The sequence below is a fragment of the Phyllopteryx taeniolatus genome, chromosome 3, assembly GCF_024500385.1.
Source record: "Phyllopteryx taeniolatus isolate TA_2022b chromosome 3, UOR_Ptae_1.2, whole genome shotgun sequence".
In the NCBI taxonomy this organism is placed as follows: domain Eukaryota; kingdom Metazoa; phylum Chordata; class Actinopteri; order Syngnathiformes; family Syngnathidae; genus Phyllopteryx; species Phyllopteryx taeniolatus.
Genome location: NC_084504.1, coordinates 33,309,937 through 33,326,295, shown reverse-complemented (window position 1 = coordinate 33,326,295; position 16,359 = coordinate 33,309,937). Strand labels below are relative to the sequence as shown.

Sequence of the window (16,359 nt, the reverse complement as noted above, 5' to 3'; positions counted from 1 at the left end):
CTCAGGAAATGTAAGTCAACTTCTGACTTGGAATCAAGTCAAAAAAGAAAATCCTTCCGTCATTATCAATGCATTTGGCAAATAGAAATCATCGCGGTAATCCGAATTGTTTCGTCTGATTTCCTGTCGCAAAAAGCGCACGTCCCTTTCTGGTTTCAAGTGCGCCGGACTATAGAATTGAGTCGGGTCCATTGAATACTCACGAATCGCTCCAACGGGATTTCTACGCGGTGGACTCAAAAGTCGCTTTCCAAACCCAAATGCCACAGTTTCTCCCCCTCAACGAGGGATCGAGGCGGTGGGGTCGCACCTGCTCGATGCGGGCGATGGCCACCGTTTGGTCCATCCCGCGGTTCTTCCTCTCCTTGGTGAGCTCGTAGTAAACTTTGCCCGTGCAGAAGATGACCCTCTTGACCTCGTCGGGACGCCGGGACGCCACGCCGTCCTCGGGGATCAGCCTCTGGAACTCGCTTTCTGTACAAAAGAAAAGAAAAGATGTCAACGGATATACACGGAACAACGCGATGGATAACGGGAAAGACACGGCTCACTGAATTTCCTTTTGAAAATCGATTCATTGAGTATTGGAATTCTAATCAAAAGGTCATCATTGTTTCGGACAGAAGTCACATTTTTCAAACTTTGAAGGTCAAAATGTCTTTCCCATTTCATTTCCGTACGCATCTTCGTGTCCAAAGAGTTTTTTGCAAACGGTTTACGCCTCATGATGTCAGAGGGACATGTGATCAGGCAGCCATTTTGCATTCTCACAATGAAGACCGCAAAAGAAATGCTTTCATTTCGGCGTTATGAATACGTACGAATTACGTAAACGTCTTGACGGACAAAAGAGCGTCATGGATTTAATGAGTAGCCGGGATCGCTTCCGCGCTGGTGTCCGCAGAGTTTGAAGGGGCAACTCGCAGCATTTCTATCGAGCCGATTGTCTTTACTGTTATGCACTTTTGCTAAGAGAACCGTATTTCAATAGGCCGCCGCAATAAGGATTGCCTCCAATTTGAAAGGATCTCCAACGTTTTGAAATCAGACTTTAAGCGTGGAGACATTTCCCCAGAGAAAACCAAAGCCACATCCAAAAGGGTCTTTGTTTTTGATCAAATTCGATGAAAATGAGCCACATATGAATATACAGTATATACAGTGGGGCCAAAAAGTATTTAGTCAGCCAGCGATTGTGCAAGTTCTCGCCCCACAAAAAGAGGAGAGAGGCTTGTCATCTTCATCATAGCATATTATGCTGGAAAACAAGAACCAAAGTTCATCTCATTTCTTTGTCCGACACTTTTTGTTGGCAATGACAGAGGTCAAACATTTTCTGGAAGTCTGTTGCTGGTATTTTGTCCCATTCCTCCGTGCGGTGATGTTTTGGGGCTGTCGCTAGGCAACGCAGACTTTCAACTCCCTCCAAAGATTTTCCGTGGGGTTTGAGATCTGGAGACTGGCTAGGCCACTCCAGGACCTCGAAATGCTTCCTGCGAAGCCACTCCTTCGTTGCCCGGGCGGTGCGTTTGGGATCATTGGCACGTTTCATCTTCAATGCTCTCGCTGATGGAAGGAGGTTTTCCCTGAAAATCTCACCATACGTGGCCGCATTCATTCTTTCCTTTACACGGATCAGTCGTCCTGGTGCCTTTGCAGAAAAACAGCCCCAAAGCATGATGTTTCCACCCCCGTGCTTCACAGTAGGAACGGTGTTCTTTGGATGCAACTCGGCATTCTTTCTCCTCCAAACACGACAAGTTGAGTTTTTAACCAAAAAGTTCTATTTTGGTTTCATCTGACCATGTGACATTCTCCCAATCCAATTCTGTCTCTCATATTTGAAGGGTACCCATGCTGAAAAGGACAGGCCTCTTTCCTCTTTGGAAGTGGGAGAACTTGCACACTTGGTGGCTGACTCAATACTTTTTTGCATATTCAGCCCTCATAAAAAGTCGACACACTATGTTCAAATGCCAGGTTATTGTAATGTGTAAAAAAAAAAAAAAGACCAAGATCATTATTTCAAAAGCTTGTTGCATAAATGTATTTGCACGCGATCAAACAGGCTATGTTCACACCGCAGGGCATGATGCCCAATCCAGACTTCTTTGCCCAATCCGTTCTTTTGATGCAGTCGCTCACATTCCGAAACAAATGCGACTTCTACCGTGGACGGAAGGCGTCCGTGACGTCACGCGCGTACACGCAAAACCGGACTTCACGTTGCGCATGCGCACAAAAGCGAGGCGGCCCGCCGGCGGACGTCAACACGGCCCCTCGCGTAGGGCACGTCAAGACGTGTTTGCGGCAAATTCCAGGATTTTGGCCCAGCGGAGGCAACATTTCCTTCGATTTATCAGTTCCAAAGCATCTTCTGACTCTTTTGCGCTCCTTCGTGGAGTGGATGCTTTGTCCAACAATTGTGACATTTGTCGCCTTTGGATGATGTCTAAGACTGATGAGCGCACCGTGAGCGTCCGTACTGCACTCGCACCGGATACATATCCGATTCATAGCCACAAATGAAAGAGGCCTGCGACAGACTTGGGGGGGAAAAAACAAAACAACACCCAAAAAAAAAAAAACATTAAAAAAAAAAAAAAAAAAAAAAAAGCAGAATTATACTGCTCACACTGACATAAAAAAACAAAACAGATACAAGTCACATAGCGGGAAAATGTGAATTGAGCTGCAGTGTGAACATCGCCTAATATTGCCTTGCAGCACTTTGTGCTTTCATTACAGCATCGTGTGTTTTGGCGACAAGTCGACAGAGAGAGAGAGAGAGACAAAGACAGAGCAAACCTGGCAGCATCTCATCAAAACTGGACCTGGCCTCTGGGTGGCGCAGCAGCGACTTGGGAGTGAACACGATCAGCTGAGGACGCAAACAGGATATGACATCACTTCCCGCTCGGAGGCAGGCGTGCGCGCCTTACCGGCTTCCTGAACGGCAGCAGGATCTGTCGTCGAATCACGTGGAAATAATTGCCAGGACTGGAGCAGTTGACGACAATCCAGTTGCAGTCATACAACTGACGCACGGCAAAGTCGTCCGTCAACGTCTGAGGAGACAACGCCATTGGTCAGTGGACAGGAAGTACACGGAGGGCGGTCGCCAGGATGGACACACACACACACGCATGCGGCGGTTCCGTCTTACCGGCATGACGTCCGGGTCGTCGTTGCACATCTGGAGGAACCTCTCCGGGCGAGCGGAAGAATGTTCGGGCCCCTGCGGACGTGACGAGAGAGGCGCGAGGCGTCACCAGGCGAACGGCGTTCCCCCGCTATATCGCCATTTACCTTTCGCACGCCCGCTATTTCACAGAATTTTCCGCAGCAGTATTTTATGGGTTTTACAAGTCCCGATGTACTGCTGGATTCGGGCGTTTCGCACTACAGAAAAGCCTCATTTTTGCGGGGCTTACCACTGCAATATAGGAAATCTCGCAAAGGGGCAACCAATTATTTATCCATCCAGCCATCAATCCATCCATTTTCTACCGCTTATCCGAGGTCGGGTCACGGGGGCAGTAGCTTCAGCAGGGACGCGCAGACTTCCCTCTCCCCAGCCACTTCCTCAAGCTCTTCCGAGGGGATCCCGAGGCATTCCCGGGCCAGCCCAAGGACGTAGTCTCTCCGGCGTGTCCCGGGTCGTCCCCGGGGTCTCCTCCCGGTGAGACCTCACCGGGGAGGCGTCCGGGAGGCATCCGAATCAGATACCCCGGCCACCTCATCTGGCTCTTCTCGATGCGGAGGAGCAGCGGCCCTACTCCGAGATCCTCCCGGATGACCGAGCTTCTCACCCTCTCTCATAGGTGAGAGTAGGAACGTAGACCGACCGGTAAATCGAGAGCTTCGCCTTTCGGCTTAGCTCCTTCTTTACCACAACGGACCGATACAAAGTCCGCATCACTGCAGACGCCGCACCGATCCGCCCGTCGATCTCCCGTTCCGTTCTTCCCTCGCTCGTGAACGAGACCCCGAGATACTTGAACTCCTCCACTCGGGGCGGGATCTCATCGCCGACCCGGAGAGGGCACGCCGCCCTTTTCCGAGCGAGGACCACGGTCTCGGATTCGGAGGTGCCGATTCTCATTCCGGCCGCGAACCGCTCCGGTGAGAGTCGGAGATCACGGCCCGATGAAGCCAACAGAACCGCATCATCTGCAAAAAGCAGAGATGCAACACTGAGGCCACCAAACCGGACCCCCTCTACGCCGAGAAATTCTGTCCATAAATGTTATGAACCGAATCGGTGACAACGGGCAGCCTGGGCGGAGTCCAACCCTCACCGGGAACGAGTCCGACTTATTGCCGGATATGCGGACCAAACTCGGACTCCGGTCGTACAGGGACCCAACAGCCCGTATCAGGGGGTTCGGTACCCCGTACTCCCGAAGCACCCCCAACATGACACGCCTTCTCCAAGTCCACAAAACACATGTAGACTGGTTGGCCGAACTCCCACGCACCCTCGAGGACCCTGCCGAGGGTGTAGAGCTGGTCCGCTGTTCCACGGCCAGGATGAAAACCACACTGCTCCTCCTGGATCTGAGATTCCCCCAATTCTGATAATCAATCATTTATTACATCACAAATCTAAAGTTTCATATATACAATTCAAGGCCAATATGTGTTACGTTAGAGAGATTGAGGTATTTACTTGTCCAATCGCAGTCACCGTGGATACACTCGACACAAGGCACACGCCTATTAAAGGCGGGTGGGCTTCGCTTAAACGACATGAGCGACAGCCCACGCGGACATGGTGCGAACAGGCGATTTCCTGCAGCGTTCCTCACACTGACGGTCCTCGCAATGGAGTCAGCTCAAAACATTATGCATACCCAGAATCCATTGAGGTGATGTTTTTAACTACAGACCTATAGTGGTAGAAAAATCAAGCTCAACGTTGCTCTTTACTTGCGTCTATTTTTATGAGTGTGCGCATTAGCAATTATTTGGGCTAAAGTTGGTACTTTTACCACTGACTGTGGCTTGTGTTTGAAACGGTGGCTTTCAAGGCATGTTCTCAGCATCCTGAAGCAATTTGTTGACTTCCCAAATGTATGAGTTCAGATTCCACAGTAAGACCTTCTGTGAGTCATCGCTGCCATACTTAAACTCGTGTAGCCAATAAAACGAACTGTATCAGAGATATGCAGCTGAGGGCTGCACGACACCGATCTAGGAAAAAGAAAACTGCAATGAACGGCGATATAGCGAGGGATTCCTGCGTATGCTCGAGGACTCGAGGAAGGCATCCCCGGCCGGGGGGGGACTGTACTGGGCAGGCGGGCAGGCGTCCTCACCATGCCTTCCATGCCGTGCGGCAGCAGGAGCACGATGCCGTTCTGCCGGACCCACTTGGCCTGGCCGGGGCAAATGAACTGGTCGATGATGCACTGCGCGGTGTTGTGGAAGTCGCCGAACTGCGCCTCCCACAGGATCAGCGCGTTGGGACTCGCCATGGCGAAACCGAGCTCAAAACCTGAACGCAAACGCACAAAAGTTACAAGGACAGGAAGCGGGCCACAGCGGACGGGAAGTAGGGCCGGCCGATACCGCCCCCGACAGGAAGTATAAGAGGGACTGACCGAGGACGCCGTACTCCGACAGGGAGCTGTTGCAGACGGTGTACGGTGCCTGGTCCGGGGCCATGTGGTTCATGGGGATGCAGATCCTCTTGTCCACATTCTGATCGTGGAGGACGTGGTGGCGGTGGCTGGAAAAGCACACGGACACTCGCGCTCACAAGTCTACGCACCCCGGCAGAATTGAACAGATGTGGCGCGCTCTTTCAAGAAAATGAATGATCAGCAAAAAACAGACTTGACTTAAGAGTTGAATTTGTTCCGTGACCACGCTCGAAAACCACATCACTCGTATCTCAGATCAACTTTCCAATATTGAAATGAATGGAAGTGCCATTCATCCTTTCCGGGCCCCCCAACCTTTGTAAGGCGGTTAAAAAGAAAAATAGCACTTAAGAATATGTGAGTTTATAAAAACATACGCTAATAACATGGTGAAATAGAACGCAGTGTAAACGTGGTGTGTGTGTGTAAGAGTGCATGAAAAAACTTTTGCTGGCAAGAAACATTTTCTGAGCAATTGCTCGTAACTCAAAACTCAAGTTACGGCACTCCTAAATACCGGGGGGGGGGATTGAATAACTCGGTTTCAAAAATGGGTTGACGCAAAATTTCAGCTTTGAGCCACTGATAAACGACAGAGGAGCGTTTGGTAGTGATTTTTAAGACACTGCTACATGTGTCATGTACATATAACACGATTTATGAGTGAGCTGAATGGTAGTTAGCTTTTCTTGTTTGTTTTTTTTGACCTAAAATCGGAATCAGAACCATCTTTATTTCACCAAGTATGTCAAAAACAAACACGGAATTTGTCTCCGGTCGTCGGAGCCGTTCGAGTACGACAACAGACACTCAATTGACAGAACGCTTTGGAGACACAAAGACATTGACAAAAAAAAACAGTCACCGAGCAATAAAGGGTTGCTAGTTATCTGCTTATGCCGGTACAATTATTTATTTTTTTATTTTTTTACAATTATGCAAAAAGATGCAGTGTCCTCTAGCACTTCGACCAGTTGGATTGACTAATCTCGCAATGGTCCGGTTGGTGCAATGAGCATTGTGCAAAGGGCGCCGAGACTTCAAGGAGTGGATGCACTTTAAAGTGACTAGTAGCGTGATAATCTGGGACAATGTCGATTGTGCAAATGGTGCAGATGCTACTCTGGCACGAGTGGCTGGTATTGGTCAACAACAGATAGTTACAAATAGCGCAGCGTGGCGAGACGACGACAGTGAGTGCACGAGTAATACATAATTGGCCCCACAGAAATGGGACAACCGACTCAAGTCAAAAAATTGCCAGCATGTTGCAATGGAATTGTAGGTTAGGTGTTGAAGAAGTTGATGGCAAGAGGGAAGAAGCTGTCGGAATGTCTGCTAGTTCTAGTTTGCATTGTTCACCGGAAGAGCCGGTGACCGGGACGCGAGAGGATTTGGCACGCTCTTGTCTTAGTTCTGGCAGCGTGCAAGTCCTCAAGGGTGGGTAGGGGGGTACCGACAATCTTTTCAGGAGTTTTGTTTGTCCGTTGCAGTACACATCAACGGTGTACGCATTGCGCAAGTTGCTCGCAAGTATGGACGAAACAAGTCCACAATTGGTACTATTGTGGGGGAAAAAAAGATGTTTATGTTGCTGCTGACACGGCCAAAGGAGCGAAGTGTCTTGGAGAGGACCGACAGACACTTCTGTAACAAGTGGAGAAGCTGTTGCTTGTTTGGATGAATGAAAACAGGCAGCAGCCGAAAGCATTTCCGAGACTATCACTTGTGAGAAGGCGAGGCGCTTCCATGCCGGCTTGTTGTCAAGAGAAGAAGCTGCAAGCCAACAAGCCAAGCTAAGGTCAACTTGAATAATTGTGGCAAATTGGTTGTTCAAGTTAAGGGGTTTTGAGATTTGCGACGGGCTATGAAGGGCTCGCGATCTGACACTGTTTGGGTGCATGTCGGTGTAACGTGGTGTAGAAAGGACAGCTTGTCGCTACACATTTGATCGGAAAGGTTTTCCCTGTAAGTGTCATTTCCCTATAAAAGACACAAAGAGAAGATTTTGTGACGGCGCGAGATCGGTGAAGGCGCGGTTTCCGCTTTGCGTCTGCTCTTGTCGGCTTCAAAACGCGACTCTCCCCTGTGGCCATACGCACCCGGCAGCAAACAGCGCCCTCTGCTGGCACGTTTTACAAAACCTTTTGTCAAGGCTGGAACCAAGTCATACTTCAATTATTTCTTATGGGGAAAATATGTTCAAAAACCAATGAAGTTTGTAAATTCTGTATTGTAGTATTTCGGAAATGCATAATTATGAAAGCAAATGTAGCAATACACAAACTAATAAGCTAGTCCCTGTTCCTTCTTCAGTGACACTTTCCAAAATTGGTAAGATTTCACAAAATCTGCCAAGGTGTGTCAACTTATGAGCCCAGCTGCATACACAGATGAGGTAGGTACATGTGGAAAAGCTCCAGCGAGTCCCGCAAACCCACCTGAAGGTCCCTCGCTCCACGTCCTGCCCCGACAGACGCACGTGGATGCCTTCCTTGAGCAGAGACCCGAAGGCCATGTACTCGGCCAGGGCCCAGTCCACCGTCCTCTTACGGACCATCTCGGCGCGACTCTTCAGGACGCGGCTCAGACCTGAACAACACATGTCACGCACACAGGTTAGATTACATTATTTATGTTTCTCCAAAAGCTGTATGTACCTTTCAGCATGAATGGTGCCTTCACAGACGTGTAAGTTACCCGTGCCATTGGCACTAACACAGCCCCATACCATCACAGATGCTGGCTTTTGAACTTTGCGTCCATAACAGTCCGGATGGTTCTTTTCCTCTTTGGCCCGGAGGACACGACGTCCACAATTTCCCAAAAACAATTTGAAATGCGGACTCGTCGGACCACAGAAGACTTTTCCACTTTGCATCGGTCCATCTTCGATGAGCTCGGGCCCAGAGAAGCCGGCGACGTTTCTGGGTGTTGTTGCTAAATGGCTTTTGCTTTGCATAGTAGAGTTTCAAGTTGCACTCACGGATGGAGCGCCGAACTGTATTGACTGACATTGGTTTTCTGAAGTGTTCCTGAGCCCATGTGGTGATATCCTTCGCACATCGATGTCAGTTTTTGATGCATGCAGTGCGGCCCGAGGGATCGAAGGTCACGGGCATTCAATGTTGCTTTTCGGCCTTGCCGCTTACATGGAGTGATTTCTCCAGATTCTCTGAACCTTTTGATGATATCATGGACTGTAGATGAACGACACTGTCGGACTATTTTCTCACGCACGTGTTCCCAAAGAGGTGAACCTCGCCCCATCTTTGCTTGTGAATAACTGCGCAATTCAGGGCAGCTCCTTTTCTACCCAATCACGGCACCCGCCTGTTCCCAATGAGCCTGTTCACCTGTGGGATGTTGCAAACAGGTGTTTCATGAGCATTCCTCAACTTTCTCACTCTTTTTTGCCACCTTTGTTCTTGTGTGACTTTTTAGCTTAATTATTTCTTCCCTTCTGTCATCCTGTCTCAGTGGTTGTACCAACCTCCCTTTTCTCTCGAGGACAACACAACTCTTTCTTCTACCCTCATTTCCCTCCCATTTTTTCAGTGCAATTAGGCAGAGATGCGAAGCAATTGTAACGTCTCTTGACTCTCTCGCTCTTTGCAAAGATATTATTAAAACTAGAAAAGACAAGATTGTTTCGTGATTTAATTTCCAAAACACCAGTCCAGTTCATACACATCAAACGCTCATCCGTGTCTTCATGAACCTTGATTTGTGCACTGGTGCACAGTCATGTTGGAACAGGAAGGCGCCATCTCCAAACTGTTCCCACAAAGTTGGAAATGTTGAATGGTCATAAAGTCCCATCAACTCACTCCTAAACCTTGTGGAAAGGCTTTCCAGAAGACCAAAGGGTAGACCAGCGTCATTTGAAACCACACGGATTTCGAATGGGATATCACTTCAATTCATATGAGCCAAGGCAGGTGAGCCGATGCTTTGGCAATATAGTGCACGATATCTAAAGTGATACAGAGCGATAGAGAGAAAGAGAAACGTCTATAGATCGAGTTTATTGATGGTGTGAGGTAAGTGAAATGAGGCAATGGGTTGCGTCCTGACCTCCGTGGATGGTGAAGTCCTCCACGGGGACGGAGGAGGCCACTCGTCCAATGTGGTCCAGGTTTTCCTCCGTCAGTCCGGTCGAGGGGCAGCTCATGGACTTGGGCTGTCCGTCCAGCGTGAAGAAACCTGCGCACACAAACACGCAACGAGCTCTTGATCCAGAGCGGTCCTGCCTACTAACCCCCCCTCCCCATGGGGATCCCGTACCGGGCCACGGAGAGTCCAGCCAGTGCTTGATGTGCAGAATCTTCTCATCCTTGGAGCGAGCGTGGGCCTCCTCGCAGATCTTGTCGTATTTGGCGATCTCCTCCTGCACACACGTCAGGGTGACCGTCTGGGCCGGGAGACTTTTGCGCTGAGGTTTTCCTGTGACTCTCCTTGCACACATGCCACGACCTGAATTGCTGAATTTTCTATTTGTATTTTTGGGGGGGGGGGGCGAGGGGTCACTTCACTTCGGTGGTAGCCTATCCGAGGCTCACTCGTAACTGAAATTCTGGCTGGCAACACAAAGCAAAACAACAAAAACATTCGACCGAGCGGCAGCTCGTAACTTGAAAAACGTTTGAGTTGGGGAGCTCCTAAATCAAGGTCCTACTGGATTTTGGTTTTTGTATTTTGGTACAACATTGATTTCAAGCATTTTGGCTGACCTTTCAAGACCCGCAGAAATGCCACAGTAAAAACACCCAACCTACCAAAAAGTAGACTTTGCTATTCCCCCCCTTCGCGAGTGATCACCAGTAAAACGGAGCAGTTTCTCCCAAAACACTGGTTTCTGACCAAAAAGCGGACAAGAGCAGCTTTTCTTTCTTTTTTTTTTTTTTTGAAAAAGAAACAAGCAAAACAGTGACTTTGACGCTAATCAAACCATGAAACAAAAATGAGACCGAGTAAGGACTTTTGATGGCAAAATATTAACTACCGACTCAGCGCACGGCTCGAGTGGAACCTTTGTAGGTTTTGCACGGCGTTCTATCGTGACACGTTCTCGGTTTATGCCATACAAATACAGCACATACGCTGCCGGAGTGTCACCTGGCTGCACTAATTGGCCTCTCTCTCCCTCGCGATTGATGGGACAAGCCGAGACGCGCCCCCTCATGTCAGATTCAAAATGGTGGAACGCCGCCATCTACCGGTGTCCGTTTGCTCGAACCTCACAGACAAGCTCGGCGATATCCTCTTCCCGCTTACCGTCGACCAACGTACTCGATGAATATAATCATCGGAAGCAGCGAAGGCGTTAAAGAGGAATCAAATACTTGAACGTGTTTGTTTGAGCCAGCGCGCGTGCTACCATTTGAGCGGCGGCGCCACGGCGGTACCTCGTACTCCTGCCGGCTGACGCTTCCGTCGGCGATGAGCTTCTCGGCGTACTTGAGCAGGACGGGCTTCTGCTTCTTGATCTGCTTGTACATCAGCGGTTGCGTGAACATGGGCTCGTCCATCTCGTTGTGGCCCATGCGCCGGTAGCACACCAGGTCCACCACCACGTCCTTGTGGAAGGCGGCCCGCCACTCGGCCGCCACCTTGCACACGTAGATGACGGCCTCCGGGTCGTCGGCGTTGACGTGGAAGATGGGAGCGTTGACCACGCGCGCCACGTCCGTCGGGTACGGCGACGAGCGAGCCATCCGCGGGTCCGTGGTGAAGCCGATCTACTCGACGGGAAGGCGAGGCAAGCAAAGTTTAGTTTTTCACAATGCTGTGAAAAACTAACTTGTCCCCATGCTGATTTGATTGCATTTTTTTTTTGTTGCATACTGTGAAACGGGATAAATACCAGACCCGCCAGAAATGGATTTACAGAGACTAGGGCTGCAACTGACCATCATTTTATTCATCGATTAATCTGTTGATTATTTGTTCAATTCATAGATGCCTCGGATTAAAAACGTTTTACTTTCCTTTTTTTTTTTTTTTTTTTTCAAAAACAGGACGTTGTATGGAATTGACAGAGCAGAAAATGCACAAACAAATGATTTTTTGATTATGATTCAATAACTGGTTTGGTCCATAACATCCGTTAGAAAAATTGGCAAAAACGTTAATGATTGTTTTCCAAATTAAACGCAGATGTTTGCAAAACGTCTTATTTTGATAAAACACAAAGACAATCCGTCCGCGTTCATGGATGACGACAGAAATTGGGGAATATTTACTGTCGAGAGGGCGCAATTGCAAGATTTGGACAATTTGAAGTTCAACAAGGTTATTCATTGTCAAAATAATTGTCAATTAATTAAATAACTGCTGAGTGGTTGATTATTCAATTAATTGTTGCACCTCTAACAGAGACCATTATGTATTTGAAGGGGAAAAAAAAATATATATATATTTTTTTTTTAAATCTACACATACAGTGGAAGACTGGTTAGCACGTCTGCCTCCCAGTTCTGAGGAGCGGGGTTCAAATCCTCGGCCCCGCCTGTGTGAGTTTTCTCCGGTTTCCTCCCACATCCCCAAAACATGCATGCTAGGTTGATCGAAGACTCTAAATTGCCCGTAGGTGTGACTGTGAGTGCCAATGGTTGTTTGTTTCTGTGTGCCCTGCGATTGGCCGGCGACTAGTTGGGGGTGTACCCCGCCTCCTGCCCGACGACAGCTGGGATAGGCTCCAGCACGCCCGCGACCCTAGGATGGGCTCCGTTGTGAGGATAAGCGCTAAAGAAAACGGATGGATGGACATAGAGTGGATCGCCGCAGTTCGCATGGAGGGAGGCACCGAGCCCGAACAGTGAAAATCTGTCAAATCAAATAAGAACAGGACCGGGTTCAAAAAAACAAAAGCAATTTGCGAGGGATCGGGGAAAAGAAACAAGACAGGTGTTCAAGGGGGATAGGTTCCAACAATCAACCCGCAAAGAGGTGAATTTGCGGATTTACAACAAATCCAAAATGATTTCAAGTCAAGTATTCCTTGACGCCTGATCTCACCCTCCAGCTGTCCAGAAATGGACGTCAAATTGCGGAAACGGCCGCTCTCCGAACGAGGCAAAGGGAGCTCGCTTCGAGCTCTTTGCAAGCTCGGTCACTCTTAGTTGAAGTTAACTGTGAAACCCACGCATAAAATACTGCATACTTAAACATTTAAATGTGCAACCAAATCCTCAAATATCATCTAATCAAAATCTGCTAGCCAAATGCTAACATATATTGCAAAACGCCACGGACAAGCTAACAGAAATGAGCATCGACATTAGGGTAAGGCCAACCTTTCCAAGTCCAGTTTCCTGGTAAAAGCAAGACGTGAGCAGGTCCGGGGCGGGGGTCTTACCTGGTTATTGACCACCACGTGCACGGTGCCGTGCGTGGTGTACGACGGCAGGTCGGACAGATGGAAGGTCTCGTAGACGATTCCCTGACCGGCGAACGCGGCGTCCCCGTGGATGAGGATTGACATCACCTGAAGGCAGATCACCGGGCGTCAGGGTTCGGGTGGAGTCCGGGGTCCGGTCCGGCACAACTCACCCGGTTCCCGTCGTTATCCCCGCAGTAGAACTGCTCGGCCTTGGTCTTCCCCTGCACCACGGGGTCGGCCGCCTCCAGGTGCGACGGGTTGGCCACCAGGGACAAGGTGATGTTGCGGTCAGTCACGCGGTTAATCCTGCGGTGGTACATGCCCAGGTGGTACTTGACGTCCCCGGAACCCTGAGGACGGAAACCGGGCGGCGCGCGGTGAGTGCGTCGTGACCACGGAACCCGGCGCCAAGACAGAACACCTCGGTACCTCGTCTGCCGCCTCCAGTTTGGAGTCAAACTGACAAAAGATCTGCTCCAGTTCTTTGCGGATCACGTTGGCCAAAACATTAAGACGACCTCTGAGGAACGCAATAACGGCCTTCGGTCAAAAAGGGCGTGTGTGCAATTAGGACACAAGATACATAAGTGTGTGCGTGTGTTACCTGTGAGGCATGCCCATGATGACGTACTCCACCCCGCTTCCGGACGACATGTCGATGATGGTCTTCAGAGCCGGGATGAGAGACTCGCATCCCTCCAGGCCAAATCGCTTCTCAGCCGACCACTTCTTCTGCAGGAACTCCTCGAATCTGCGCCACGCGCGCAGACCAGTCAACGCGCATTCTCCCTCACGACGGTTATCATCGAAAGCCGCGTCGGTGTAGCTACCTGGTGGATCGGACCATGCGGGCCAGCAGAGTTCTCTTCTCCTCCAGGGTGAACTGCATCACGCCCGGCGTCTCGAACTTTTGCCGGATCCACTGGCACTGCTCCAGGTCGTTGATGAACATGAACTCGACGCCGATGTGCTGACAGTACGCCATCTGCGCCGTGTAAGAGAGACTTTTAAAAGAGGACCTGCCCACCTACCGAGTTCCAAATTAAACCCTCAAGTCAATCGTCAACTTATTCTGAGCGGCAGCCTTCATTTTGACGCACTGTGACACGGCAATTCAACCAGTGTAAAAGGGCATGAGAGTGTAACCGCCAAGTCAACCTTTTGTCCGCTGACGATTTCTGAAAATGGGTCGGAAAGCGACAAGATAGAGATCAATTCAACAACCGCTCAATCTTTTAACAGCTATTTCTGATAACGTGTCTGAGACTATTTGTAAAAATGTGCGAGCGCGAGCCATTCTCAATTTTGCCCCACCGTGACGTCCCGATTTGGCTCACTCCCATAGTCCCGCCCCCTCTTTTGGAGCATGACGCGAGTTGGATTGAGAGTGCGAGTAAAAATTAAGAAGGCTTAAATAATCATGTGTAAAAATGTCTTGATCCATAAGCATCATTAAGACCTGTTCCAACTATTTAACTCATGAAAAGAATGCGTTATACAGTACGTCGTAGGTCTCCTTTAACTTCCGCCTTCGACTTTGCTAACGCTAACGCGGGCGTACCTCCAGTCGTCGTATGATCTCCTTCAAGGGCAGAGCACTCTCGGAACCTCCGATGAAGGTGGTGGTGGGGAGCCTGAAGACCTTCTCCAGGTCCGACTCGTCCAGCCCGTAGAAGCCTACATGAGACACAGCGGCAGGTGAGAACTGCGTCAAGGAGGCCGGCGCAAGCGGCACCCGGCGGTGACGAGTGAAGGAGCGGACCGCGAGAACGCAACGACCAGCTTCCAATTCATCTCAAGTCTTCCTTGAATGCCGCCGCTTCCTTCAATCATCAGCGCCGCGTGACCGACCGATCGGCGAAGACGACATCAGCATCATCGACGCGTCTCGTCATCGAGCCCGGAGGACACGCCGCCCCCGGGTCAACGCCACTCGCACGCCATCAGCACATGCGAACGCCCACTTCACCATTTTCATAGGCGGAGCAGACCGATGAAACGAGGCGCTCTGGTCTCCGAGGCGACAAATGAGGACAGAAGAGACGAGCACAAACGTGACAGTGAGACTTGGGTGACAGTTAGGTGACAGGAAAGACGCTGGTTAGCTGGAGCGTGGGTGGGTGACCGTTAAGAGCCAGGCGTCGGTAGCGGTTCAATCCGTTCGAGACACTCGGGTGGAGTTATGGCAGCGAGGTGAGGCGGCAGTTGATGGGAGGACACGTGACATTTAGATGTCTGGTGCCAGTTAGGTGGAGTTTAGAGGACAGTTGAGCTTTAGGTAGCAGTTACGAGACAGGAACGAAGGTAGTCAGGTGGAGTTTAGGAAGCGGTTAAGAAACAGTTACGTGTCAGATAGACGTTAAATGCCATTTTAATGATAGGCGGCGTTTAGGTGTCCGGCTGGCAAGTGATGTTTACTCAGAGGACAGTTGAGGTAGCAGGCGGCAGTTTGGCAAATGAAAGTTAGGAGGAATTTAGGGCGTCAGGTAGAAGGGGCGCATTTGCAGACAGCAAATAAATGGCATTGGGGAAACAGCGATTTGGGCGGCAATGTAGCCATTGCGCGGCAGTCGGGCGACAGGACGAAGGGAAGACTTTTGGATTTCTCCCACTCACAACCTGGGGCCTGTTAACCAATCGGGAAGCCGGAATGAAAACAAAACAAAACCGGCTTCCGCAGCGTCAGCAGTGCGGCGCGGGCGCGGCCTCCGTCCGGCTCACCTCACCGTGATTGCGGGTTCCCGCCGACTCCTGCCGGGATCGGACGTGTTCTGAACGGGACACGCATCTTCTGCTCACTCCCGACCCATCACGCGAGCCAACGTCTCACCTTCAATCATCTCGGGTCAACGTCCGGACGGTCACGTGACACACACGCTCGGCGCTAGCGGCTAGAAGCTAACCGGGCTAACTACACACGGCAGAACACACGACACAACAAGAAGGAACCCACTTCAACGCTGCTGGATCCGATTAGGGGTCATTTTCATATTTTCTCATCAATAACAGTCAAAATATACTCCACTAAATTTCACTTTGAAAATCAATTGTTATTGATACAACTATTTGAATTATCGGCAGCCGATATCCTCCAAAAGGTTATAATTGTTTCTGATTTTAAAAAAAATAAATACAAATAAAAAACGTTCTAAAGTAATATTTCTCACACTTTCAATGGCGAATTGAAATTTCGTGACTGAAGACGCAAATGACATTTTTTTGGATCTATCGGTTTTCTCTCCTGTTGTTGAATTTTCCTTTTCCATGAAAACTAACAAAAATGCATGTTAGCCTTAAAAGTTCCTTTTAGAAATGTCAATCAAGTCG

General features: G+C 49.6%; 1 protein-coding gene across 5 annotated transcripts in view; it reads right to left on the bottom strand.

Annotated features, from left to right (window-relative positions):
* The window catches only part of ogdha (oxoglutarate dehydrogenase a), a 34,517-nt gene that overhangs the window by 1,754 nt on the left and 16,404 nt on the right, over positions 1-16,359 (bottom strand). For all 5 annotated transcript variants that reach the window (XM_061768830.1, XM_061768829.1, XM_061768832.1 and 2 more), the window contains 16 exons: positions 14,594-14,709; positions 13,863-14,017; positions 13,637-13,783; positions 13,462-13,552; positions 13,203-13,382; positions 13,009-13,137; positions 11,057-11,389; positions 9,936-10,038; positions 9,726-9,854; positions 8,090-8,240; positions 5,607-5,734; positions 5,322-5,500; positions 3,167-3,238; positions 2,943-3,068; positions 2,809-2,881; positions 311-474 (listed from right to left, as the gene is read on the bottom strand). In XM_061768830.1, the coding sequence (XP_061624814.1) occupies positions 311-474; positions 2,809-2,881; positions 2,943-3,068; positions 3,167-3,238; positions 5,322-5,500; positions 5,607-5,734; positions 8,090-8,240; positions 9,726-9,854; positions 9,936-10,038; positions 11,057-11,389; positions 13,009-13,137; positions 13,203-13,382; positions 13,462-13,552; positions 13,637-13,783; positions 13,863-14,017; positions 14,594-14,709 (2,276 nt within the window). The remainder of the gene's footprint in view (positions 1-310; positions 475-2,808; positions 2,882-2,942; positions 3,069-3,166; positions 3,239-5,321; positions 5,501-5,606; positions 5,735-8,089; positions 8,241-9,725; positions 9,855-9,935; positions 10,039-11,056; positions 11,390-13,008; positions 13,138-13,202; positions 13,383-13,461; positions 13,553-13,636; positions 13,784-13,862; positions 14,018-14,593; positions 14,710-16,359) is intronic.